The 27,339-nt window shown below is 40.0% G+C and overlaps 1 protein-coding gene across 13 annotated transcripts in view; it reads right to left on the bottom strand.

Annotated features, from left to right (window-relative positions):
- ENPP2 (ectonucleotide pyrophosphatase/phosphodiesterase 2) overlaps positions 1-27,339 on the bottom strand; it is a 278,862-nt gene that overhangs the window by 107,503 nt on the left and 144,020 nt on the right. For 8 of the 13 annotated variants that reach the window (XM_033933197.1, XM_033933192.1, XM_033933194.1 and 5 more), the window contains 3 exons: positions 24,206-24,378; positions 19,510-19,629; positions 12,226-12,274 (listed from right to left, as the gene is read on the bottom strand). In XM_033933197.1, coding sequence (XP_033789088.1) covers positions 12,226-12,274; positions 19,510-19,629; positions 24,206-24,378 — 342 coding nt within the window. The remainder of the gene's footprint in view (positions 1-12,225; positions 12,275-19,509; positions 19,630-24,205; positions 24,379-27,339) is intronic. The other 5 variants (XM_033933196.1, XM_033933198.1, XM_033933201.1 and 2 more) reach the window with 1 other exon arrangement.

Raw genomic sequence — 27,339 nt, 5'->3', positions numbered from 1 at the left:
GTGCTTGAATTTCACTGACTCTTTGTGCCGATGTAATGCAGATGAGGAATACTACTGTCCACATGAGATGTTTGAGAGACGATGTCACCAGTGGTTCAAAGGGAGGCTTCATTAGAGTGGAAAGTATAACATTAAGATCTCAAGCAACTGGAGTAGACTTGATTTGTAGCTTAGTATGGAACATGAATCTAGAAACTAAAGTATGCACGGAAACCAGTTACTTTTTTTTTTTTTATAATTCTTTATTCGTTTTCAAACTTACAATAAGTGTAATAATATGTCCAAACAAATAAACAATAAATATATCACTTAATAATCATCAATGATACAAATGATATGCTCTTATCTCCCACCCTTCCCTATCATATTATCAATACCTTAAACAATATGTAACAATAAAATTACCCCCCCCCTCCCCTCACAATTGAACTTGTAAATTTAAGGGGGAAAAAAAGTGTCATCTAATCAGTACAATACTTTGTTAATGGCTCCAACACATCTTGAAATTTCCTGAAACATCCCCACTTAATTGCGATAAATCTCTCCTTTTTATAAACATGACACAAGGAATTCCACCAGAAATTATAGTTTAATCTACTCCAATTTTTCCAATTGTATGTAATTTGTTGAATGGCAACCCCAGAAGTGCATGAAAAATCTGTAATAGTGCTGAAATGAACTCTGATAGAAGTAGCTTGAGGCTAGAGTTAGAGAGCTATAAAAGGTAGTTCAGGACCAATGTGAAAGGAGAAGCGATTGGATCTAGTGAGTGAAGATTGCATCAAACAGTAAAGAAAGTTCACTTAAAACAGTAACAGCTTTGTATAGAAGTCTTTCTTGAGGCTTCAAAAACAGCTGAAACTTGTACAAAGTGAAAGTATACACTGTCTGGGAGAGAGATGAGTGCTATGAGAGCTAATGAGCATAGACTAGAATGGAGAAGATATCTTTTGTTCTACCGGTAAGTCAGTAGTGTTTGAAACATTTTAGTTTGTTGGGTTCCTGTGCACCAAGTTGAAGAAGGAGAAGGAACCATTGTTATCATGGCCACTGAGATGCTATGAGTATTATGGTGGCTAGCTCTTGGTGTAGTTTGAATAGAGTCTTTCCAATTAGAGGGACTGGTGGAAATGCATACAGAAATCTGTGAAGCTAGTCAAGGAGTAAGACATTGGACTCTAGATTCTGAACAGAAGACCGGAAGTTTGTGATTGTAGGGGGAAGCACATTCAAATTGAGCGACCTGCAAGATAGATTGCTTTTAGGTGGTCTAGAATTGGACGGACACCTCTGGTCTTCTTCGATATCAGGAAATATTTGGAACAGAAGGCTTGGACACAGAAGGAAAGACCACCAATGCAATACTGAAGGACTCAATGGTCCAGGGAGGTCAAGTAAGTTCATATCAGAAAAAGGGTTGATGCTCCCAGTCTGAAAACAGGCTTGGTTAGGCCAGAAGGCCCAAAACCAAATATTTGAAAAAAATAAAAAAAAATTTACACCAGGAAAGTAGAAAAATGAAAAGAAAGCAAAAAGATGACAAAAATACTAGGAAGGCACAAAAACAAAACAACAACAAAATAAATTTGATACACTTTAGGACCGACTCCAAAAGAACAGCTTCTCAGCTCTGTGGAAAACTCAGAACTGATGGTCCCACGAGCCAACGTCGGGTGGGAAGGTACCAGCACATGTGCGGTACGGGAAGTCTCAAGGCTTAAAAAATGTTAAAGTACACTTTTGCACTATACATACTAAGCTCCATGGATGACATCATCCACGTGAGAATATACTGTCTGTTTGTCCTAGGATAAAAGCTCTACCGCTGCTTGATAAAAGGAGCCTATCTCCCAATATTCCGGTGCCTCTAAGCATACATAAAGGTCATTAAGAATGCAAAAGATGGTGCATGCAAACTAATCTGAAATAAGTATCACCACTGTTAGAGTGCATGCTTATTTGTTGAATATTTTGGAGACAGTCCAACTGCCAGTGGAAGCTATATTGATGACCATGGATATAACCTCTTTATTTATCATGATTCTACAACCTTCTGCTTTAGCACTGATTGAAAGAATATTGAATCAACGACCAAAGGAACAACAGATTTCTACAGCCTTTTTGATGCAATTGGCCTACTGATTTATAAATAGAAATTATTTTTTTATTTTATGGGGAATACATTAAACAGATCCAAGGGATAGCCATGGGTGCTTCCCTAGCTCCTTCACTAGCTATGCTGTATGTAGCATAATTTGAAGAGTCTTACATTTATCCATTTGTTTGGTTTAATGCTATTCTCCTTTGGAAAAGATTTTTGGATATTTTTTTTCATCTAGACAAACAAAAGTTAGAGAGACTCAGAGTAGAAGAGGAACACAGCTGTCACTGCTTCATGTACAAAGACTGAACTGGATGTTGCTCTGGAAATGACGCAATAGAAAAATGAAGTAATTGTTGCCAAGACCCTCAAAACAACTATAGGGCAGGATTCCTCAGAAAATCCTGCTCAGCACCCAAAAACTATATCGTAGCTCATATCTTAGAAGCGCAAAAAAGAAGCACAAGTTCTGAGCAGCCAAACTTCCATTTATTGAAGAACCTGGCATGGTCCATGTTTCGGCATATCCGCCTCCGTCAGGGCTCTACATACAAACACATACATGTAAATCATATCAATGGACAGGTACAATATAAAATAAAAATGTATAAACAACTTAATCGAAACATTAATAATCATAATGGTGATTTTCAATTAAAAGCATGAAGTGATAAAAACATGCTATGAATGCATATATTATAAATAATCAACGTATAAATGAATCAGTAGAAACATGCTATGCGTGCATTGTTGGAATGTGATGAAATAAATAAAAAACCAAAAAACTATAAAAGCATTATTGCAGTACTGTATATTTTAAAAAATGTGATTTCATATGAGTATTAAAATCTTCCTTACCATTCAATGTAATCCATACAAAGAACAATGGAAAGATAGCCAAACAGATAACACCTAAAAAAATGTATGTAAATTGAGGAACCAATGGTTGTGACAAGAACTAAAAAAACAAAAAAACAACCAAGTATACAGGAAAACTAATTTCAAAAGGATGTGACCATAAAATTTTTTCTCCAGGCATTCTATTATGAATAAACAAATTAAAATCAATTCTCAACTATGTTTAGATATAAAAATAGTTTCTTTTAAAAAACATCTTGTTTGGAAAATTAGATATCAAACTATAAAAGCATTCACAGATATCCTGAAAGTAGGGATGGATTGCCAATTGTTAACACACTTGCACAATTTAAACAAAATGAAAGCGTATACAAGTTTCAAAAAACAAGAACACCACAGGAAGGAGACGAATGTATGCTTACAATCACTAAAGAAATCTTAAAAATAGCAGCTTACCAAATATTCACTCTCAACAATCAGTATCCAAGTTATAGCAAGAGTGAAGTTACATCTGCATATTAACAGCTAATGCAAAACAGCTGAAAGCCAAACAGCTACTATTAATTATTTTTATAGCGCTACTTGTTATATACCAAAATCAAAATGAAAATGAGTCTTGAAGTAAATTGAAAGAGAGGCTTGTATTGAATGAAAATGAGGCATGGTAAATGAAGTAAATTAAAAATTAGGCTTGAATGAGATGAAATTGAGGCTTGGTGATGATGAAGTAAGATGAAAATGAGGCTTGAATAGAATGAAAATGAGCCATGTAAAATGAAGTCATTTTTTATTCATTTATTCAATCACATTCCAACATTGTACACAGCATATTTCTACTAATTCATTTATCATTTATTAGTTTATTTATAATATATGAAGTCATAGCATGTTTTTATCACATCACGCTTTTTAATTGTAAAACACCATTATGATTATTACTGTGTTTCGATTAAGTTGTTTATACATTTTTATTTTATATTGTACCTGTTCATTGATATGATTTCCAAGTCTGTGTTTTTATGTAGGCTGCCTGACATAGGCAGATATCGTGTCGGGTCCTTCAATAAATGGAAGTTTGACTGCTCAGAACTTGAAGGCCCCTTGTGCTTCTTGGTTGTTTTCTACTTTGACTCCCTCTCTATTTTGACTGTCTTAGCTCATATCTTAGAACTACAAGTGCACCAATGCAATCTGACCCTGGGGAGTCCCAGATCCTGAAGAAATACATCCCTATTAATAAGTAGCTCCCGAGACTGAGAGAAGTCAGCCTCAGACATAGTATACATTGTGAGATCAGGACATACACCAATCGGTTTAAACAGTTTAAATGCTAGTGCAATAATTTTATTACTTCTCCCCCAGCCACAGATTAATTCCTATGAAAAACTATGATACAGTTACAAGGAAACTAAACCATGATATACGTATACTATTAACAGCAAAGAGGGCAAGAAGTCCAGAGAAGGAAAGCTGTGCTTTACATCTTCAGTCCTTCTTAGGGTTACCAGATTTTCCACCATAGAAACCCAGAAACGTGGTCCCACCCTGTTCCACCTCCAGCCCCGCCCCCCCACAAAGCCTCGTCTTTGTTCCCCGACCTGCAGGCCGCATGTGGAGGGCCTCCAAGCATGCGCAGATGCATGTGTCCACTAAAAAGAGGGCATGTCTGGATTTTCCCTGAAGTCTTATAACCCTATTCCTTCTGTCTACTCTTCTTTTTAGCTATTATTTAGGTGTAAAGGTTGGTGTTAACATGTAACTCTGACACTAGTTACTCTTGATCAGATCTCACTCTGCTTTTCTCCCCAACTTTATCCAATACATTTCACAGCTTTTCCTCATTCAATAAGTCAAGTAGGCCTGAATCAATGAGCCTGATGGCCTTATCTACTCCTTCACATTCATCAACACCATTTTCTGCACACCAGTTAGCCATTTCAACAGCACTCTCCTGTTCAATTGCCCTCACACAGGCTCTCGTTTTCATGCTTGTCCATTCATTGAACACCATTTAGAGCAGTGGTTCCCAACCCTGTCCTGGAGGAACACCAGGCCAATTGGGTTTTCAGGCTAGCCCTAATGAATATGCATGAAGCAAATTTGCATGCCTATCACTTCCATCATATGCAAATCTCTCTCATGCATATTCATTAGGGCTAGCCTGAAAACCCGATTGGCCTGGTGTTCCTCCAGGACAGGGTTGGGAATCACTGATTTAGAGAACCAATTACCAACGGCCGACTAAACACACCCACCACTTCCATCACAGCCTTTTTCTTTACGATCATATCACTAATCTAGTTGTACTATAACTTTGATTTGTAGCATATTGTGAAAGAAGCTGTTAGCAATAATGAAGATTACGTTGTTTATAAAGTGATTTTTATTAAGTTTTGTGCGATATGAAGCTTGCTAAAGAAAAGCAAAGTATTGACACAGTTTAGTAACATCCTAAAACACAAGGTGAAAATTAATTTACAAGGAAAATGTGAGCATCAGACCCATACAGAGAAGTTCAGTAAATAATGGCCGCAAATTTTTAGATGAAGACTGTCCTTTTTAGTATGACAACAGATTAAACTACACGTTTTAATAGGCTTGGATGACAGATACATATTGAAAACTGTAGTCAAAAACTTTAAAATACGATGAACACTAAGGGCTCCTTTTACAAAGGTGTGTTAGGGCCTTAACGCATGGAATAGCTCGCGCTTAAATGTCGCGCGCTAGCCGTTACCACCTCCTCTTGAGCAGGCAGTAGTTTTTCGGCTAGCGCACGCTAATCTGGTGCGTGCGCTAAAAACGCCAGCGCACCTTCGTAAAAGGAGCCCTACATGTCTGGCTCTCCTGCCGTCCAAATCTCTTTTGTCCAGTGTATTGCTCCTGAAGAAGGGGGCTGTGAGCCTCCGCAACGGAGCTCTGTAGAGCTGAACACCTAGCACTGTCTTCAGAAGTGAAACAGCTGTCGTTACCAAGGACATTGATGCTATTGGAGATAAGTACTCTATTATAATTTTGAAAACTTGATATATTGTGAAGTTATTATCACGGACATTGATGTTTAGACCCGCATTTTGCAGGCTTTCACCGCACTTGGGGATAGGATCTCCTTTTGATTTGTTTGCGTTATACCCCAGAATAAAGTCTACTTTCCGATTGGGAGCACTTCACACAATTAGGTCCAGTCATGTATTATACTTAATTTACCCTTCTGGGGTTTCAAGCTTACAACTCACCAACAAAAACTCATGTTGAGCTGTATATTACTGAGGACCATATAACTGACGATTTGATGTGTTGATATGCAGTTGTTCACATGACCCTATATATTTATCAGTTCCCTATCTGTGGACCTCTCTGAGGTATGAAAAAGAATTCCATTTGATCCTTGGTATAAAAAATATGCAGCTTACTAGCCCACTAAGGATAATAAATTTGACAATAAAACCGACTGTAAGCACAGTTGGGAAAGATGGAGGGGAGCAGTTGAAAGAGCAGGGATTAGGGGTGCGCGATTAGTGCTGGTTGAAGCATATGTGTGTGTGTGTTTGCTCATCTATGCAGAATGGTAGCAACGTAAAAAGGGCAAATTACAATATCGCACTTGGATAAAGAATCAGGCTCATATTCAGATTGTGATGAGATCATCAACGATCTCCTGCTGTCCACGGGGATACTGGAAATTCAATGCCGGTGCTGTATTCGGCCACCAGCCTTGAATTTCTAGTCTATTTTTGGCTGGCAATTTTCTGTGCGAGACCCCGCTTCCCCCAGGAGAAACGGTTCACTCTGGGACAGTAACTTCCATTCCCCCTCTCCCCCCCAATCTTTGACTGGTCCTCTGGTTCCTGCTCAGGAATCTCTTGCCAGAGAGTGCACTTGGAGATGTCAAGTCCCCTTGCGGGGCCACCATTGCTCCCTCATCAGCTACAGGAGAATCGACAATTTAAATAAGTGTCCCAAAGCAAATTCACAAATTCTGGGGTAAATCCCTGACCAGGGGCTCCTGCAACGCTCTTCAGCGCCAATATTCAGCAGCTAGCCAGCTAAGTCTCAATGGCCAAAGATATACCAGTTCTCTTTGGCTACTGAACTTAGCAAGGGAGCCGATTAATATTTGCGGTGACCGGCTGTGTCGCAGAACATAGCCAGTCACCAGCCAATACAGACACTGTGATATTCAGTGGGAAATAGATGGCTGAACATCGGCGGATAGCTGGCTATGTGCTATTTTAACAGCCGGAACCCATTCCTGGCTTTCTAAATAGCTCTGAATATTCGGCCCAATATCTTCCAGGCAGTGAATGGCTGGCAACTGGGACACATTCATGATGAAAGCACACAGACAGGGATATTTCAGAACGTTGTGACTGAGGCTCAAAGATTCTCATTTATTCCACAGAAAATCTAAAATTTTTATAGTCTATTATGTGTATCTGTTCATGCTTTTGAAACAGTCTCTCCCCCAATATCTCCCCAGGGAATACCACCATCAAGTGGTAGGTACAGTTTGCATATGTTGTACCACCTACACAGGGTAGGTAACTTCCCCATAAGTTTATTTCCTTTGTGTAAAGTACAGTTTTACTCATAGAAATGACTTTCAAAATTAACTTCTGAAGGTCTTTCATTTTACGGTCGCTTGCTATCATTTAAGAAATCACAATCTAGCTGGCTATTGTACAAAATACACTAGCCACAATTGTAACCAAATTTGGAAAATGGCTGAGCAAAGACTAGCATTGTGATTTATCAAACAGCGTCTTGTAACGGCATAAACATTCATTGAGGAACCGCTCAATGCACAAGTGGCAGTCTTAACAGCTGCTAACATCCCAGTGTTCATCAAAAGAACTGAACAAATAAATAGCTAAAAAAAAAGAACATTCTTCAAGTTGAAAAGCAAAATCTAAGGGTCTTATTTACTAATGCACAGTAAGATTTTGCAATTATTACGTGTCAGTTGCCCAAATTAATGTCCAATAACAGCAACATCTGTGTTGACTTGGGGGAAGGGGGATTCCCAGCAGTTTCCAGAGAGCCGTGTTATCTGCCAAGTAAAGAGTTAAAAGATATAGGCCCCACCCATTCCACACCTCTTCCATTTTAGTGCGCAACAGCAACTCTTCTTAGGATGAGCTTACAGCGTGGCATAACTTAACCGTCACATTAACATCCACAGCAACTTAATAGAAAGGCCATTTTTTTTTGTTGTTTCATTGCTTTCCATTATAAACCCTACACCAGGGATGTAAAATGTCGGTCCTCGAGGGCCACAATCCAGTTGGGTTTTCAGGATTTCCCCAATGAATATGCATGAGATCTATTAGGATACAATGAAAGCAGTGCATGCAAATGGATCTCATGTATATTCATTGGAGAAATCCTGAAAACCTGACTGGATTGCGGCCCTCGAGGACCAACATTTAACACCCCTGCCATAAACATTGGAATGGGGGAGCCCAGGTACCATGGCACCCCACAAATTTTCCCCACTCTCTCCATACCCCCACTGTTGCTGCCTTTGTCACCGCTACTGTTTTTCAGTAGAACCAGCAAAACAAAGATAGTGTCATCATGGGGCCAGTCCATTCATCCTCGAGGCTGCAGGCTCTGCCTTGGAACTGTCTTTATCCTTTTGGTACAATGCCAGTTGGAGTATTGCCACCCCAGAGGAGGGAGGTATGGCACTAAACTCATAATGCGGGGCTGGGAGCTGGAGAGAAGTGCTGGAGACCATTGTGAGGGTTAGGAAGAGAGAGAAGTACTGGAGACTATGGAGGAGGGGAGGAGTAAAATGCTGGGTACCATATTGGGCATTTCAGAAGTAAGGAAGGATACTGGGGGGGGGGGGGTGCGACTATGGGATGGTAGGAAAGGGGAGATGGGGTGGAGCATGGTGGAACTGGGAACAGAGCTTGGACCCCCAAACAGAAAGGTAATGACAATAATTGCATTAAGCAAGATATAAGAGAGACCCATAATTCAATGTGTATAAGACATCCCTTGCCTGGGAAATCTGAAAAGATACCAATATATATATATATATATATATATATATATATATATATATATATATATATATATAAGATGAAGCTGAAGAATATATAGAAATGCTTCAGAAGTACAGTAAAAAGAATATTGTTTGTGGTTAGATGTTTGACCCAGTTACATCCTGTTCCATTAACAGAATAGAGGACGTGCCTAAGGTCAGTGTGCCCTAAATGGACACGTTGCTACAAGCTGAGCAATGCACTGAAATAGAACACCCCCTCTAATGCTTACAGGGGCGAAAATAAATAGCATGTGATAACTAAGTCATTATTTTTGCTACGGAAAATTACTAATGAAATAAAATTGGAAAAAAATCATGTGATCAAAACTAACCAAAAGAACATTGCTGGAGTATGCAATTTATCATTGGACTTTAATGAAGCAATTGTAATTCAATTGGAAGATGTACTAACTATGTATGTTTACTAATGAATTAAGTGATGTCATAAATCCAATAAAAATGGCCATTCACTAGTAATTCAGTGAGATTCTTGGTTGGTATTCTACCAGTTAGTAGAATGTCAAGAACTCTCAAGGTCTTGATGTTTAAACTACACTTTTGTGTCTGGTAATTATTTCCTTGGTCTCCTTCAGAGATGAAGGAAAGGACTGTTCATGTAGTTATTGGGAACAAACAAAGGCATTCTGCTGCCCCTATTATTAACTATCCAATTGACCTTTCCATGAAGCCTTACGAGGGAGTGGTAGCCAAAAAGAGCAACAAATTACAGCATGAAAGAAAATAGGCCTTCTTTCTAGTTTAAATGAAAATCACAAGTATTCAGGACTCTTGGTTCTAAACTTTGGGCAAAAGGTTGTTTGGGCTGTGGCCCTGCAGGCCCGTTCTGTTCTGCTGCCTACGGTAGCTACAATATTTGAGATCAAGTATCCCAGGTCAAATCGCTCATGAAGCAAACCTCTCAACTAATTAGGTTGCCTATGTCAGATTGGGGAAATTTTTCTAAAATGGCTGACAAACATACATGCTCTCTGTATACATGTTTATGTTGTCATGTTGACTCCGTTGATAATTTAGATATTTATGGTTATAAAATGCACTCTTCCCATATAACCAATGCATCAAAGTCCATTCCTCAATATATTTTAGAATCCTGCAACACCAGATTCTTTTCTAACACACTAGTAGAGCTTTGATTATTTGTATGTTCTTTCTGAAATGCTGCTCTACATGTATAATAAGTATATTTACTGATGGAGAATAAACACTGTAGCCAGCATGTAAATTTTATAGTGACCAAAGCATTTTGAAAAGAGAAAAATTCCTATACAAAAGCTCATCTGGGCATGAAGGAAGGAATTTCACCAAACAACAGAAATAACTCGGTCAACATATCAACACCATCAAATCTGTGGATGTAATAAAAAGCCTCAAAATTAAAGTACAGTTAAATTTTTCCTTTGGGACCTAAGAAAATGCCAGTCCTTTAAATTTTCTAAGAATGTGTGGCCATGCCAGAATAGTCATTAAACTTTACCAATAATTGAGAAGTTTGCTATTCAATTCAAAGAAAATACTTAAGAAAATCTATGAGTTTCTAATGGCCCTTGGAGAGTTTAAAAGAGAAGTAGAGGACTTTTCATGCAATTTGTAAACCGTATTGAGGGACACATACAGAGGGACTGTAGTTTGATGCTAAATTGTTAAATGATATCGCTTGGGGTTATTTTGGTTTCTGTTGCGATGTCCACTCTGCTCTGCAAACTGCCCTGAGCGTCTTCAAGAGAGGGTGGTATATCAAATGTCAACAAACAAATATAAAGCTTCAAAACTTCCAAATTTTTACCTTTTCTTGGTTAGCTAGTAATTGGCTGCTGTATCTGCTCTGATTGTATGTGTACATGATTTAGTGATTACTGCAAGGGGTAGTGAAATCAGTTAGCTTAGTGGAGTTTAAAAAAGGTTTGGCTAATTTCCTAAACCTCAAATGGCGAGCACCTGGGCTGGAAGGTTCTCCTGTGCATATTTGTACTTTGGTTACAGACGGGTCTGGAGACAGGGCATGAGTGGAAGCAATCACAATAGCTGAAGGGAGAGATATAAGAAGGTTTGAGGGGAAATGTTAGACATAGAGGGAGGGGAGAGAGAGTGTGTGTGATGTTGGATAGGTGGGTGAGAGGGAGGGGAGAGAAGATATAAGGCATAATACTGGACAGGAAAGGGAAGGGAAACAGGGAAATGCTGCACTTAGGGAGTAAAAGAGAGAAATAAAGAAACAGAGGAAGAAGGGCACCAATTTACAAGTTACATGGGGATGTCAGCAACCTTAACATTGGCCTCAACAGACATTGCAGATGCATGCCTAGATTCTTTTGTTATAAATTACCGTTTTTACAGTTCATCTTGTCCCCAAAATGATGAATAAGTTGAACTTTAGAATAGTACAATAATCATGAACTTGGTGAATAGAAAGGAGTGACACTAAGGGCTCCTTTTACTAAGGTGCGCTAACGTTTTTAGCACAAGCATGAAACTACCGCACGCTACACCATGCCGTACACTTCTATAATAATGCTGCCGTTAAGGTCTAGCGCGTGCAGCAATTTAGTGTGCGCTATTCCGTGCGTTAAGGCCCTAATGCACCTTAGTAAAAGGAGCCCAAAGAAAATAAACAATGCAGAAACAGAAGTATGTAGGGATAAAAACCAAATGGAATTTCGAGCATGAAATTGACAAATCTATGATATCAGCACAGTCTCAGTATATCCCAATCATACAGTGACATTGTAAACCAACACAGCTAAAAGGTATAAGGTCTGGAAGAAAATTATAATTTTTTATTTTAAAAAATTCTATACCATTTAAAACTAAACTATTACTTGGCTTATTTTATTTTTTTCTAATCGTAAAACATCTTACCAGGTAGTCATCAAAAATTTCTATCTTAAAAAAAGGTTCTAGGTCTTTTGTCAATGAGTAGCAAGCCGAACAGGATGGCTTATGTATATTTAAACCCTTAATATATAAATTGGATGGTCTGAGCTTAGGGTTTACTTGCTCAAATTATCTGGCATAGTTCCAATGTGGATTTTTCCAACAATAATCTTTAGCTCTGACATCATCATGTCATGTGCACATTTGATCAATGGACCAATTATCAAATACATTTTTTGTAAAAGTTGAGCATCTTTCTTATGCATTTCTTCCTCCCCCCCAAAAAAAAACCCCTCCACAATAAAATAATTCTCCTTACCTTCTGCTCCTTTCAGGACGAGACGTTTGTTGAGTTCTTCAGCTTTATTCTCCATGAAAAAGAAGGCAAACAAAAACACAGAAATTAACATGTTGCTCGGTTACAAAAGCTGCCTTTCTTGCATTCTACAGCAGAAGCAAAAAACAAACAGCTGAGGTCCCCTCGTATTATGCGTCCAGCTGGCACAGAGCAACGGCAATGGATCTTGTCCATGGCGAGACATAAATCCATTTTTTCAGAGCACAACTCATAGCTGATGCTAGCAATAAGTTAATGGCACTTTAAAGTGATGTCCAATGGCATTTTATATAGGCAGGGGCATAGGATTACAGAGCAATCACGATGGGCTTTAAAACAAGCATCGATCCTGCAAATCTTTGTAAGGTAAGAGGTATCATAAAGACATCACTTGCAATACCAATTAACTTATAAACACATTCTTTTACCCCGATACATTTTGAAAGCTATGCAATGTTTTCGATGGTAAGTTAATCGTTAAACACAGTGGGGGTGCAAAAATCTGGAATAAACAGCTCTTAGTGATGCTTTGAAGCTTCAGTACAATCCAATAAGTTCTTATATCCCCTGCAGAAGCCCATTGGGAGTTCTGCATTGGTGTACATCGTTAAGAAGCTTGGTATTCCTAGGTATGATATTTAAAAATTTCACCAGACAGTACAGCTTTGGAATATAATCATCACTTTAATCTTCTGTCACAAACATCTTATAAAAATAAGTTTTCAATGATTTCCTGAACTTTTATTTATTTATTTAAAAAAATGTATATACCTCTTACAAAACTAAGCAGTTTACAATCAACATACAAAATTATTTAAAAGACAATACATCTTATATCTATCAAAAGCTACTACTCTCCACATTGCCGAATAAATTACGCTTATCCGTGTAATACCATTATTAAAGCGTTAATTCCGCTAATCTTTACTCGTCTCACTGCTCCTCTATAGCTAACAGTCGTCCTACAAAGACTTTTCACATAAACGTAGCAACAAATAATTGAGTTTTCAAAAACTTTTTAAAGATCTCTCTAGATCCACACAATCGTAACTGACCTGGCAATTTGTTCCACAAGGTCACACCTGCAACAGAGAAAACTGAATCTCTAACTCTTGCATGCAATATATTCCTCTCTCAGTGAATTATCTCATAGCATTTCCAGATCTCAATACTTTTCTTGGACGGTATATCTCCAACAAAATCTTGAAAACACCCAGGTGCTTTATCATATAGCACTCACTGGATTATTGACAGTACTTTATATTGCACCCTTTGCTATATAGAAAGTCAATGAAACTGCTTCAAAATAGGCGTAATAACATGTCAGAGTCATTAAAGTAAATGGCAGAGAATTTCACAAATACGAGGGTGGCTTGATGTAAAAAGGACTCAGACTAGCTCAATTTGTAGACCACCTTCCTCATACCTAGATAATACAAATACAATCAATTATTAATGTCAAAATTCCTTAATTAAATCACACATATATACTGGGGCGCCTTCATGAGTGATTAGAAATGTGAGGGTAAAAGAATTAAGCAAGTTCTAACTGGCAGCTAGTGTACTTTTAAAAATAGTCAGGTAATTCTGTCAAATTTTGATCATCTACAAGAGGCATTCAATAATTTATCTACTTGAATTATGAAAGAAAGTAGCAAGTGTGTTGAAACAAGTCTGGGCATGTTGTGACATGTCTCAAGGTTACTCATGCACAGTTGCGGCTCAGTGCGAGTCTAACATTCCAAGAGACAGGATGTCAGGAAAGTCTTCATGCAAATCAAGTAAGAAACTGCTAGAATTGGAGCACCGTTCAGTAATAAAATTGCTCACTAAGAAGGGAAAAAGCCAAAGGAGATCCATGAACGCATGACTGCAGTTTATGGTAAGTCTGGCCCATCATCCTACAAAGTAAAATTTTGGAACAAGCAGTTTAAGTGGGGTAGAAAGTCCATTGAAGATGACCCTCATATTGGACGGCCTATGGAAGCAACTTCCAAAGATATGTGAAAGAATGTCTAGGATTTAATTTTGTCAGATGGACGAATTAAGGTTTTCCTAATAGCTGAAGAAATGTCCATCTCGGCAGGTACAGTTCGGAAAATAATTCATGAAAAGTTGGGCATGTTCAAGTTTAGTGCAAGATGGGTTCCAAGAATACTGATGTCTTGTCAGAAGGCCACGAGATTCCAGTATGGTCAGGAGAACTTGGAAATGCTCCGTGAAGACCAAGTAAATTTTTTCATCTTTTGGTAACTGGAGATAAGACTTGGGTCTATCACAGACATCCTGAGTCCAAAATGGAGTCAATGCAGTAGAAGCACAAGTCATCCCCCTATCTAAAAAAAATTTAAAAACAGAAAAATCTGCAGGCAAAGTAATGTTTTCTGGTATGAAGGGCTTTTGCTTCTGGAGTTCATGCCACACAAGACAACCATAACCGGGGAGAGTTATGCCAAGAAAATGATCACTTTATGGGACTTAATGAAGGAAAAAATGTAAGAAAACTTGCAGCAGGCGTGTTGCTTCTTCACAATCATGTGTCGGTGCACATATTACGAAAATCACAGGCTGCAATCTGAGAATGTGGGTTTCAGCAGCTAAACCATCTACCCTACAGTCCTGACCTGACTCCCTCGGATTATTTCCTGTTCAGAGTTTTGAAGAAATCTCTCCATGGACAGAGGTTTTCAAGTGATGAAGATGTTGAGGAAGCTGTGACATCCTGGTTTGAAGGTCAAACAGAAGAATTCATTTCAAAGGGGTTAAAGTCATTGCAGGAAAAGTGGATTAAGTGTATAGAGCTATCAGGGGACTATACTGAAAAATAAAATTTTTTTAAAACTCTTTTCTTTCCTAGTGAGGTAGGTATACTGAGGCCCCTCAAATATATTAAACGCATGGCAGTGTCCTGCAAAGATTGGTAAGAACATAAGAACATAAGCAATGCCTCTGCTGGGTCAGACCTGAGGTCCATCGTGCCCAGCAGTCCGCTCACACCGCGGCCCAACAGGTCCAGGACCTCTATCCATACCCCTCTATCCCCTTTTCCAGCAGGAAATTGTCCAATCCTTTCTTGAACCCCAGTACTGTACTCTGCCCTCTTACGCTCTCTGGAAGCGCATTCCAGGTGTCCACCACACGTTAGGTAAAGAAGAACTTCCTAGCATTCGTTTTGAATCTGTCCCCTTTCAACTTTTCTGAATGCCCTCTTGTTCTTTTATTATTCGAAAGTTCGAAGAATCTGTCCCTCTCTACTCTCTCTATGCCCTTCATGATCTTGTAAGTCTCTATCATATTCCCTCTAAGTCTCCTCTTCTCCAGGGAAAAGAGACCCAGTTTCTCCAATCTCTCAGCATATGAAAGGTTTTCCATTCCCTTTATCAGACGTGTCGCTCTCCTCTGAACCCTCTTAAGTAACGCCATGTCCTTCTTAAGGTACGGCGACCAATATTGGACGGAGTACTCCAGATGCGGACGCACCATCGCCCGATAGAATGGCAGGATAACTTCTTTCATTCTGGTTGTAATACCCTTCTTGATTATGCCTAGCATTCTCTTTGCCTTCTTAGCGGCCGCTGCGCACTGTGCCATCGACTTCATTGTCATGTCCACCATTACCCCCAAGTCCCTTTCTTGGGTACTCTCATTTAATAACATCCCTCCCATCGTATAGTTGTACCTCGGGTTTCTGTTTCCCACATGTAATACTTTACATTTCTCAACGTTGAACTTCATCTGCCATCTCATCGACCATTCCCCTAGTTTGTTCAAGTCCCTTTGCAATTCTTCGCTGTCCTCTTTAGTCCAAGCTCCACTAAATAGTTTAGTGTCGTCTGCAAATTTTATTATTTTGCACTTCGTCCCTGTTTCTAGATCATTTATGAATATATTAAATAGCAGCGGCCCGAGCACCAAGCCCTGCGGGACCCCACTCATGACCCTCCTCCAGTCCGAGTAGTGGCCCTTCACTCCTACCCTCTGTTTCCTACCCGCCAACCAGTTTCTGACCCATCTAAGTACGTCTCCTTCCACCCCATGGTTCTTCAGTTTCCGGAGCAGGCGTTCATGGGGCACCTTGTCAAAGGCTTTTTGGAAATCTAGATATGATGTCTATGGGGTCTCCTTTGTCCATCTGTTTGTTAATTCCTTCGAAGAATAAGTTCGTTAGGCATGATCTCCCCTTGCAGAAACCATGTTGGCTGGTTATCAGAAGTTCGTTTCTTTTAAAATGTTCATCGATGTTTTCTTTTATCAGTGCTTCCGCCATTTTCCCCGGAACCGAGGTCAGACTTTTATAGTACCCTTGACTTTAACATAGAGTTACAATGGTCAGTACGAGCCAATATAGTTCAATATCCAATTTTTCACCTACATGTAGATGTTATGGTGGTACATCATACATTATGCATTTCAGTGTTTATTGCTCTTTCAAATATAACTAATGTTGTATGTTGGGTATGTATTTATATTGTCCACAGCTTAGCAAATAGTAAAGTCAAGCAGAAAAAAAAATGGATCCAGCATCAGCCTGGATTGGCCACTGTGGAAACAGGATACTGGGCTGGATGGACCTTCGATCTGTCCCAGTATGGCAATTCTTATGTTCTTATGCGAGTCAAGTATAGGATAATCACTGATAAGGTTGGCTCTTAGGCATTGGTGGAATGAGGCATTATGACATCACAATCTCAGCTTTGGAAAGTTGCTACTATTTGGGTTTTTGCCAGGTACTTGTGACCTGAATTGACCACTGTGAAACAGGACACTGGGCTGGATGGATCATTGGTCTGACCCAGTATGGTTATTCTTATGTCTCTTTAGCAAGCAGATTCATATATATGCGAAGTGATTTCTAGGTAAAGAATGAAAGTCATAGTGTGTGAATGTGTCTGTGAAACATCCATTTAAGATCATGGCTTGGGAATGCATGACAGCAAGAGGTGCTGGAACATCTATAATCAATGGTTTGACAAATGCCAAGGAATATATCGGTACCAAAGAACATGATTCCATCAGCAGAGAAACTTTTTCCAAGTGACTACATATTCCAAGAAGACAACGCCCCATTCTATTGAGCGAAAGCAGTTGTTGACTGGAAGAAATCCTAAAGGTTCTCAACCCTTGATTAGCCAACCCAATCACCAGAATTGAATCCAATCGAGAACTTGTGGCATGAAATAGCACTGGAAATATTCAAGTGGCATCCTGCATTACAGACAGCCGACAGAAGCACTCACTGCAGCCTAGAATCAAGTGGTTACCAGTCAGCATCTAAAATTGGCCCATTCGAGCCAAGGGTGCACGGCTGTCTGCAAAAGTAAAGGCGGACCTATCAAATACTAATTATCACTTAGATGCACTCGGACCCATTTTCATGCCACATTTTTAAAAATACACTTAAAATAGCTTTATTTTAGTCGTAAAATGTAATGGACACAACAGCCAAATAGAACACACTGAGGGACACTAAAATTACAATACACGGAGCAGTACTCATGTTTTACGCTGTTGCTGAAAAGCATTACACAATCAACCGCAAATTCTATTAAAAAAAGCGCTAAAAATTGTATGTGCAGTTTTGGTCATATACCCAAATTGTATGTGCAGTTTAAGTGTTCCTTTTACGAAATGGCTGCGGAGGTTTCTATTGCGGGCCAGCAAGGTACATGCCCTGACGCTCATAGGAATAGGAATTCTATGAGCGTCAGAGCATTTACCTCGCCGGCCCGTGGTAGAAACTTCTACTGTTGTTTAGTAAAACCCAGTGTAAATAAAAAAACCAACGAATTAGTGCCAATAAATTGGCATCTTAAGAAGCAATTATCGGCGCTAGGTAAAATCAATTACAACTTATACACCTAAATTATACATGTGAGTCAAAAAAGGGGGGTGAGACAATAAACGGGTTATAGGCAGATCAGGGAGCATCCATGGCTAAATTTAGTCGTGGATCCCAGATAGAAGTGCTATTCTATAAACCAGTGTATTGCAAATTGTGTGCCGCAACACACCAGTGTGCCTCATGAGATTTCATGTGTGCCGCAACACACTGGGGGGGAGGAGGAGAGGCACCGGCACTGGCCGACTGCTTACAGGATGTGCCTCTCGTGGTGAGAGGAATGTCCTATAGGCAATCAGCTGGCGTCTCTCTTTCTCTCCCGCCCTCTTCCCTACTGGTACACCTCACCCCCTCCCCCCACTGGCGGCTCACGACCCTTCTGGAGAGCCTTCGTGCATGCGCAGACATCAACGTGATGATGCAGGTGCCTCGAGCCGCGGACATTATGTTTAGTGTGCTGCGGCTCGACAAAAATTTGCGGGATATTGCTATGAACCATGCCTGATTTTAAGGGCAGCTTACAGAATAATGTTCATTGTGCAGGAAGCTATAAAGAGCAACAATACTACATAAAAGTGCAAATTTTAAAAACTAAAATGACATTAATACTAACTACTGAAATTCCACACCGCAAACAATTTATTCCAGACTTTTGCACACCACCATATGTCCAATATAATAGAAAGGAGTTTTATGCAACTCAAAGTTCACAAGAGGCAAATAAATATTCTTTTCTTTGGTGAGAGAGGCAAAAAAAAAAAAAAATATGGAAACTTACCCCTTCTACAAAGCCACGCTAGCGGCTGCCGCGTGTTAACGGCCCCGAAGCCCATAGAGATTTAAAGGGCTTCGGGGCTGTTGTCGCACGGCTTTGTAGACGAGGGGGTTAGCTGGAGCTCTCTGAACTATTTGATCTTTGAATGATTAGAGTAGTAAAGTGGGCCAGAGAATGTGTTTAAGGAGCAAAAGTAAGAAGCATAATTTCATTTCCAGTGGACAAGGCTGAAACCTTTTTCAGTTCTGGTCAAGTTCTGAACACCCATCAAATCTCAAGATATTTTAAGGTTTGCGGAGAGTTTATGACCTTTGATCGTTTCTTGAGTACAAAATTGGCATTTGTCTTTTCCACCCTAGCAAATAAGTCAGATGTGTGGTAATTTGGATTGCCACACACCTATGAATTCATGGCAACATAAAGTCATGGCAGATAAAGGTCAATAGACCCAACCATTTTCCCCAGTTATTCCTGTCCACACTGCGAAAGATATACCCAAGCTACCAGCCACAGAGCATGCCTGCACGTAAGATATCACCAACAGAGTTCATCTTGCTCCTTTGTACTCCCATCGCGTTGGGTAGATGAGCATGCAACATTCCCTATATTCCCATTTCTGACCACAAAGCTTTATAATAATCTAAATATCTACCAATGCTAGTGTGGTTGCTGCCCGAACTTTTGGCCTCTTAGGTCCCCGTGGCCTTTCCGGATGGTACCCTGCCACCACCAACCTGCTGCATCGAGCCAGTCGACATGAGGAATGTGGAGCCTGCCAGACAGACCCAACCACATGAACACCTGCATTTCTGTTAGAACATCTTCTAGATATTATTGTACTTGCAGCACTCCAGACAAAGCCAGCCACTAGTTAATTCTATCATTGCATGTAAAAAGCATCGTATCAGACTGCCAGATAGACCAAGCTGTTTGATTTCCTGAAATTCCGCTTAGGACTTCTAGGTTTTGCTATCCTATTAATTCTATCTTTGCAATATACCAGACTGCTTCGGTTGTGCCTGAACTTCTAATATTTCTTTCTTTCTTTCTTTATAAAAAAAAATAAGTTTTATTGGTAAAGCAGCCAATACAAGATGAATAACAAGGAGCGCAATTCAAGGAACTCCTGCAACAGTACATACAACCTAGGAAGGGGAACAGGAAAAGCATGTGATGTGTCTAATATTTCATGTGATGTCATTTCCTTTGACATTTATGGCTGCCACAATACATACTGAATTGTTTCCACAGGGCTCTTTCAGCACTAGTTCATGCTTCTGCTTTACTTTTCTTTTTCAACAAAGGATTTTCAGTGTTATCCCACACCTTCCTGAAGCTCTTTAATGTTTCAGCTCCCACCACCCACTATGTGAAGGTACTCCATGCACCCACTACTCTTTCTGTGAAAACATTTCCTGGCATTACTGCTGAGTATACTAATTTGTGGGACTAGAAAAGGTTCAAAGGAGAGCTACCAAGATGATAAAGGGGATGGAACTCCTCTTGTATGAGTAAAAACGAAAAAGGTTAGGGCTTCAGGTTGGAAAAGAGACGGCTGAGGGGATATATTATTGAAGTCTACAAAATCCTGAGTGGAGTAGAATGGGTACAAGTGAATTAATTTTTCACTCCATCAAAAATTACAAAGACTAGGGGGCACTCGATGAAATTACAAGGAAATACTTTTAAAACCAATAGGACAAAATATTTTTTTCACTCACAGAATAGTTAAGCTCTGGAACGCATTGCCAGAGGTTGTGGTAAGTGTGGAGAGCGTAGATGGTTTTAAGAAAGGTTTGGACAATTTCCTGGAGGAAAAGTTCATAGTCTGTTATTGAGAAAGACCTGGGGGGAAGCCACTTCTTGCCCTGGATCGGTAGCATGGAATATTGCTATTCCTTGAGTTTTGGCCAGGTAGTGGTGACCTGGATTGGCCACCGTGAGAACAGGCTACTGGGCTTGATGGACCATTGGTCTGACCCAGTAAGACTATTCTTATGTTCTTATACCCAGTTTGAAATGATTATGTTCATGGTCATATTATTTGGTCTGATAGGCATCAACGTTCTTATCATAATATATCAAAATTATCCTATTGTTTTTGAAATATAGGAGGAAGTATTCAGCAAATAGTTGAGAAGAGATATATTTGAGTTCTATAAATTCCTAAGTGGAGTGGGAAGGGTAGACGTGAAATGCATCTTAATTCTTTCCAAAAACGGAAGAATTGAGGGGGCATGCAATGCAGCTACTAAGTAATATATTTTAAAACAAAGCAGAGAAAATATTTTTTCACTCAATGTGTAATCAAACTCTAGAATTTGTTGCCCGAGAATGTGGTAAACGCAGTTAGCTTAGCAAGGTTTAAAGTAAAAGTTTGGACAAGTAAAAAAAAAAAAAAAAAAAATTCCATAAACCATCATTATTGTAAATTTAAGAAAATCCACTGCTTATTCCTGGAATATTGTTTGATCTTTTGGGCTTTTGTCAGGTACTGGTGACTGGATTAGTCAGTTGAAGTATGGCAATAGTTATGTACTTATGTCATGATAGTCTGTGTACAAAAGATACACACTAATGAAACCAGCAGATTGAGAAGTGAAATACATACACCCAGTTCAGAAGTTGGTATGGAATTAGTGGGCTTTATTGGTTCCAATCAAGATGATTTGCTCTTAACTAGGCTTTTCTCTTTTTATGTACGGTATATAACACATAGGGCTCCTTTTACTAAGCTGCGTTAGGGCATTGACGCACGGAGTAGCGCGTGCTACAATGCTGCGTGCTAGACGCTAACGCCAGCATTGAGCTGGCGTTAGTTCTAGCCGCATAGCGAGGGGGTTAGCACACACTAATCTGCTGCGTGCGCTAAAAACACTTAGTAGAAGTAGCCCAGAGAGAGCAATTTTTCAAAACAATGCATAAGAACATAAGAATAGCAATGGTCCATCTAGCCCAGTGGTCTCAAACCCGTGGCCCAGGGGGCCACATGTAGCCCACCAGGTACTATTTTGAGGCCCTCGGTATGTTTATCATAATCACAAAAGTAAAATAAAACAGTTTCTTGATCATATGTCTCTTTAGCTATAAATTACAATATTATTATTAAGACTTAGCCAAAAAGAAAGATTTATAAACTATAAAGAGTTTTACCTCATGCAAAACTGTCATTTTTATGGGAACAAAACCTAATTTAAAAGAGATATAAGACATAAATATATAACTACATATCTTAAATAGATGCAACAAAAGCTGTTAATGGGCCCCACACTAACTTATGCCCCAAAAATTCTGCATTCATTTTTTTCATATTTGTAATAAGAACACAAATTTGCCCACCAAAAAGGAAAATTTAAAGTATCAGAACTCTTCCAATTTCTTGTTATCATTTGGATGGCTATCCCTGTATTATCATGAAAAGCCAGCCTTTATACCGGTCAAATGGGGGTTTAACATACAATAAGGTACCACATATAACCATCTCATACGACAATGGAATTGCAGAATAAAGTATTACATTGATTTGTCCCCATATCGATTTCCAGAAGCTGAGTATCAGAGGACAAAAAAACAGCAGATGATCTAATGTCCCAATATCTGTATGACAATGCCAACATCTATTAGATCTGGAACTATCTAATTTTTGTAAACGCACAGGGGTCCAAAAGCTTCTATGTAACAGAAAAAAACAGGTTTGTCTCATAGATGCTGACATTGTACATTTCATCCTCCAAGTCCAAATTCGTAGAATTGTAATTTTTTTTAATAAGACATTAACTATTTTTTTAGGCCCTCCAAGTACCTACAAATCCAAAATGTGGCCCTGCAAAGGGTTTGATCTAGCCCACTATCTCATCTTCATGATGGCCAATCCAATTCACAAGTACCTGGCAAAAAACCAAATAGTAGCAACATTCCATGCTACTGATCCCTGGCAAGCAGTGGCTTCCTCCATGTCCTCCATGTCCAAATCTTTCTTAAAACCAGCTACGTTAACTGCTCTTACCACAACCTCTGGCAGCACATTCCAGAGTTCAACTATTCTCTGACTGAAATAAATATTTCCTCCTATTGGCTGTCAAAGTATTTCCCTATGTCTTCATTGAGTGGTTCCCTAGTCTTTGTAATTTTTGATGGAGTAAAACTGATCCACTTGTACCCATTTTGTAGACTTCAAATCATAGCTAGGTGCAAAGTCCACACAAAGTTTCACTTTGCAAACTGCTTAGTGAAGAAATGCCCATAGAGATTTAAACCTGGTTTCTCTATGAATACTTTTTCCATGATGACCATTTAGAACTACTGTTTATGCGATGTTGCCTCTCCTGGCCTAAACTCACCCTGGGAATGAAGCCACAAAAATCCATAGGGTGAACAATTTTCAAAAGTCCTCCATTCGTTTGGCATTAGCTTTTGGGAAGTACAAACTCTCTGGAGTAAAAGGATATTTGAAAAATTGCCCCATAGTATTTATGCAGGTAAAAATATACATACTGTGATATATATACACCTTTTAAAACCTATGTTTAGGGGGGAGGGGCATTGTAGGGTAATGTTAGATTAGTGGAAACAATGCGTATAGGTTTACATTTTCAAAATTTCTCTCCTTGGTCTATATCTTTAATAGAAATGCTTACTCCAGATCTATAGGAATACACTTAATTCACTTTGAATATCACGGTAAATCTATGTTCTACTAATCCAGGGGTGGGCAACTCCGGTCCTTCAGGGCCAGAATCCAATCGGGTTTTCAAGATTTCCCCAATGAATATGCATGAGATCTATTTGCATGCACTGCTTTCAATGCATATGCATTACATATTCAATGCAAATCTTGAAAACCTGACTGGATTCTGGCCCATTTCTTCTTGCGCCACTAACTCATTTACTGACAGATTTTACCACAAAATAATCCCTGCAAAGCCATACGAAATATGGCTGACATCACAAAAACAAAAACTCATGACCCGTGCATAAAGTTTTACTACTGCAAAAAAATCGCTAATGAGCAGCTGATTGACAATTTTACATACTTCTTGCAAACAGCCTCACAAAATCCAAATGCAAGAAACCAGTAAACATTGCACACACACATACAAAACAAATCTACAAATGTGATTACATACACCATTTTCTGCTCTTCTCCCTATGTAATTGCATTGCAAATTCATTCACGGTTTACAACAGCAACCTCAAAATGTGTTGCCATTTTGGTGTCTTCTTCTGACATAAATTAAGTCCATTCTAGATTTATTTAAAAAAATTATACAATCAAATAATACAAAATTACATGTTAATACCGTAGTTCATTTGCCTGCAAAATATTGAGCTAATATTTGTGGTGCTACCTTTTCGTCGCATGAGCATCCCAATTCCTCATTTAACGTAGGTGCCGAAATTGTGGCAGGCAGCGGTTTAGAAACCTCCTCTGGCATGGATGGTTTATACAAAGCAGTTCGTAGCATATGATTTAAACTTCCATGGGTGCCATTATTGGGTGCAGGCTTCAGGCCAAGAAGATCTGTCCAGAAAGAGAAGCTCAAGTGATCCTTTGGGTGTAATAATCAGCTGAAAGGGCGTCCTAACCAAGATTATTGCACAATTGTCTAAACGCATGCAAGAAAGATGCTGTTGCACATTATTTTTACACACATTACAATATACTACAGTCAGTTTACTGGGAAATCATAAATATAAAGCTAATATCTAATCTTGATTAATTTTTTAACCCAAGTCTGAAATATTGGCAGAATCTGAAAAAGGATTAATTCATCAAAGAGATTAATTTTCCATTGAAAGTGGATTACTTGTGTCTGTATCCACTGGCTCTGAACTGTGTCCAGAGTCTGAAAGTAATATCATAGACGAGACAGAAGGTGAAGGCAAACTAGGCACATGCCTAGGGCTCAACTCTTTAGGAAAGATCTTCTCAGAGGTGCTAATTCAATCCTATAAGTCAGTTGCTAGAAGAAAGTGGAGTGGGGGGAAGAAGACAGGGTACTAGAATCACCACTAGTGCTGCACGATTCGAATCGATTCACCGTTTCTAAACAGGTGAATCGATTCAAATCGATTCAATTTAAAAAAAATAAAATCGGCCTACCGATTCGATGACCGACCCTTCCCCCCGTACATTCCTAATGCAGGAGCGGCAGCGCTGTCTCTTGCTGGCCGTCTGCTGCCATTCTTGCTTGAGGGGGGAGGGTCAGTCGGAAAAGCTTGCATGTTCCCCCAGCTTCCACGCTCTTACCTTAAGCTAATACAACAGCCTGCAGGATCGCTGGTGCTATAGTGATCTCTGCAGCTGCTATCATCCTCAGCGGCATGTTCTCTCTGCTATGATCCCGCCCCTCCTCTGACGTCAGGGTCAGGATCACAGCAGAGAGAATGTGCTGCTGAGGACGACGGCAACTGCAGGGATCACTATAGCACCAGCGATCCTGCAGGCTACCGTATTAGCTTAAGGTAAGAGCAGGGAAGCTGGGGGAACATTCAGGCTTGCAGGGGGAGCAGGCCTTCGTGGCCGGGGGTGCAGGCCTTCATGGCAGGGAGGCAGGCCTGTGCAGAGAAAGGAGGAGGAAGAGTGCCTTCGGGGCGGGGAGGCAGGCCTGTGCAGAGGGAGGAGGAGGAAGAGTGCCTTCGGGGCGGGGAGGCAGGCCTGTGCAGAGGGAGGAGGAGGAAGAGTGCCTTCGGGGCGGGGAGGCGGGCCTGTGCAGAGGAAGAGGAAGGAGGAAAAGAGGGGAAGGGAGATGCTAGACCTGGGGCAAAGTGAGGGGAAGAGAGAGACCAAACCAAAAAGAGGGGGAGGAAATCAGAGGAGAGGCGCAGAGGAGAGGGAGAGAGAAATGCAAGACCACTAGGGGAAGGGTACAAGAGGGACAGATACTGCTCCAAAGTAGGTGGGCAGGGTGCAGGATGGCAGGAGAGATAGTAGGAGAAAGCCTGTACCTAGGGAAGGGGATATAGGAGGTAAGGAAGAGAGAAAGAAGAAGCTGAATATGGGGAGAGACATGAAACAGAGATAAGATACTGGGCATGGAGGAAGCATAGGAACAGGGACACAAGGGGGACACTACTAGAGAGGAGAATAGGTACAGGGACACAGAAGAGAGATGCTGGATGAAAGGGTAGTTGAGAAAAGGAGAGATGGTGGATCTGTGGATGGTGGGGTCCATCGCTGCAGCTGCGGGGGAATGGAGATGAACAAAATGAAAGATGCCAGACCTCCGGGGGAGGAAAGGGAAACAGAAGGGGAGGACAGAGATGGAAGATGGATGGTTAGCATGGAGAAAGAAGAAATAAGGAGAGCCTGATCAGAAGACAACCAGAGCTGAATCAAATCAAAATTTTTATTCCTGAATCGGGCAGCACTAGTCACCACTGCTGGACATCTTATTTTCCCCACCCATATGCACTGTCCTCCAGGTGTCAGAGAGAGCTAACTAACAGAGCCTCTTACCAGGCACCGCTCACCCTTGCTACATCACTGCAAAGGACAGCCAATGTGCACCTGTTTGATATCCACCATTTACTAAGTTAATACAGTATAATGTCAAATAGATTTTGGAGGTAGCCTTCCATTGATTGATTTATATATCTTATTTTAGGTCTTTATATATCGCCTATCAAGGTTATCTAAGCGATTACAATCAGGTACTCAAGCATTTTCCCTATCTGTCCCGGTGTGCTCACAATCTATGTAACGTGCCTGAGGTAACGGAGGATTGTCACAAGGAACAGCACAGGGTTTGAACCCACAACCTCAGGATGCTGAGGCTGTAGCTCTAACCATTAGGCCACAAGAATGTTGAACTCACATTGTGTCACTCCAGAAAGACACTTACGAAGAATACATAAGAACATAAGAATAGCCTTACAGGGTCAGACCAATGGGCCATCAAGCCCAGTAACCCATTCTCACGGTGGCCAATTCAGGTCACTAGTACCTGGCCAAAACCTAAAGAGTAGCAACATTCCATGCTACCGGATTCAGGGCAAGCAGAGGCTTCCCCCATGTCATAATAACAGACTATGGACTTTTCCTCCAGGAATTTGTCCAAACCTTTCTTACATGCATTCCAGAGCTTAACTACTATATAATCTCATGAAAAAATATTGTCTAATCACTTTAATACATTCTATTGGCCAATAACAAAATACCTTGGGAGATGGGGGAAAGAGCATATTTGTTGTTTTGTGAAATAGTTCCTTTTACAAAGCAGCTTATGATAGAGTCTCTTTATATTTTGTATACTATTTCTCTAATTTTAATATATCTAGGTTATAGTAAGCCATACTATTTGACAGGATTGAGTTCCCAACATGCCTTTCTCAAGTACAGGCAAGAAAATGTTACTTTGGGCTTGCTTTGGTGAACTGATGTGCTGATTTCCATCAGGCAATTCCATTGGCTTTTCTGTTAAGTAATTGGGAGCTGACACAGCCTTCAAATTTAGACTCTCTGCCACAGTAAGTGGCCAAG

The sequence above is a fragment of the Geotrypetes seraphini genome, chromosome 2 (genome assembly GCF_902459505.1).
Source record: "Geotrypetes seraphini chromosome 2, aGeoSer1.1, whole genome shotgun sequence".
In the NCBI taxonomy this organism is placed as follows: Eukaryota; Metazoa; Chordata; class Amphibia; order Gymnophiona; family Dermophiidae; genus Geotrypetes; species Geotrypetes seraphini.
The sequence above is the reverse complement of the archived record's forward strand: the minus strand, read 5'-3'. Positions and strand labels throughout refer to the sequence as shown.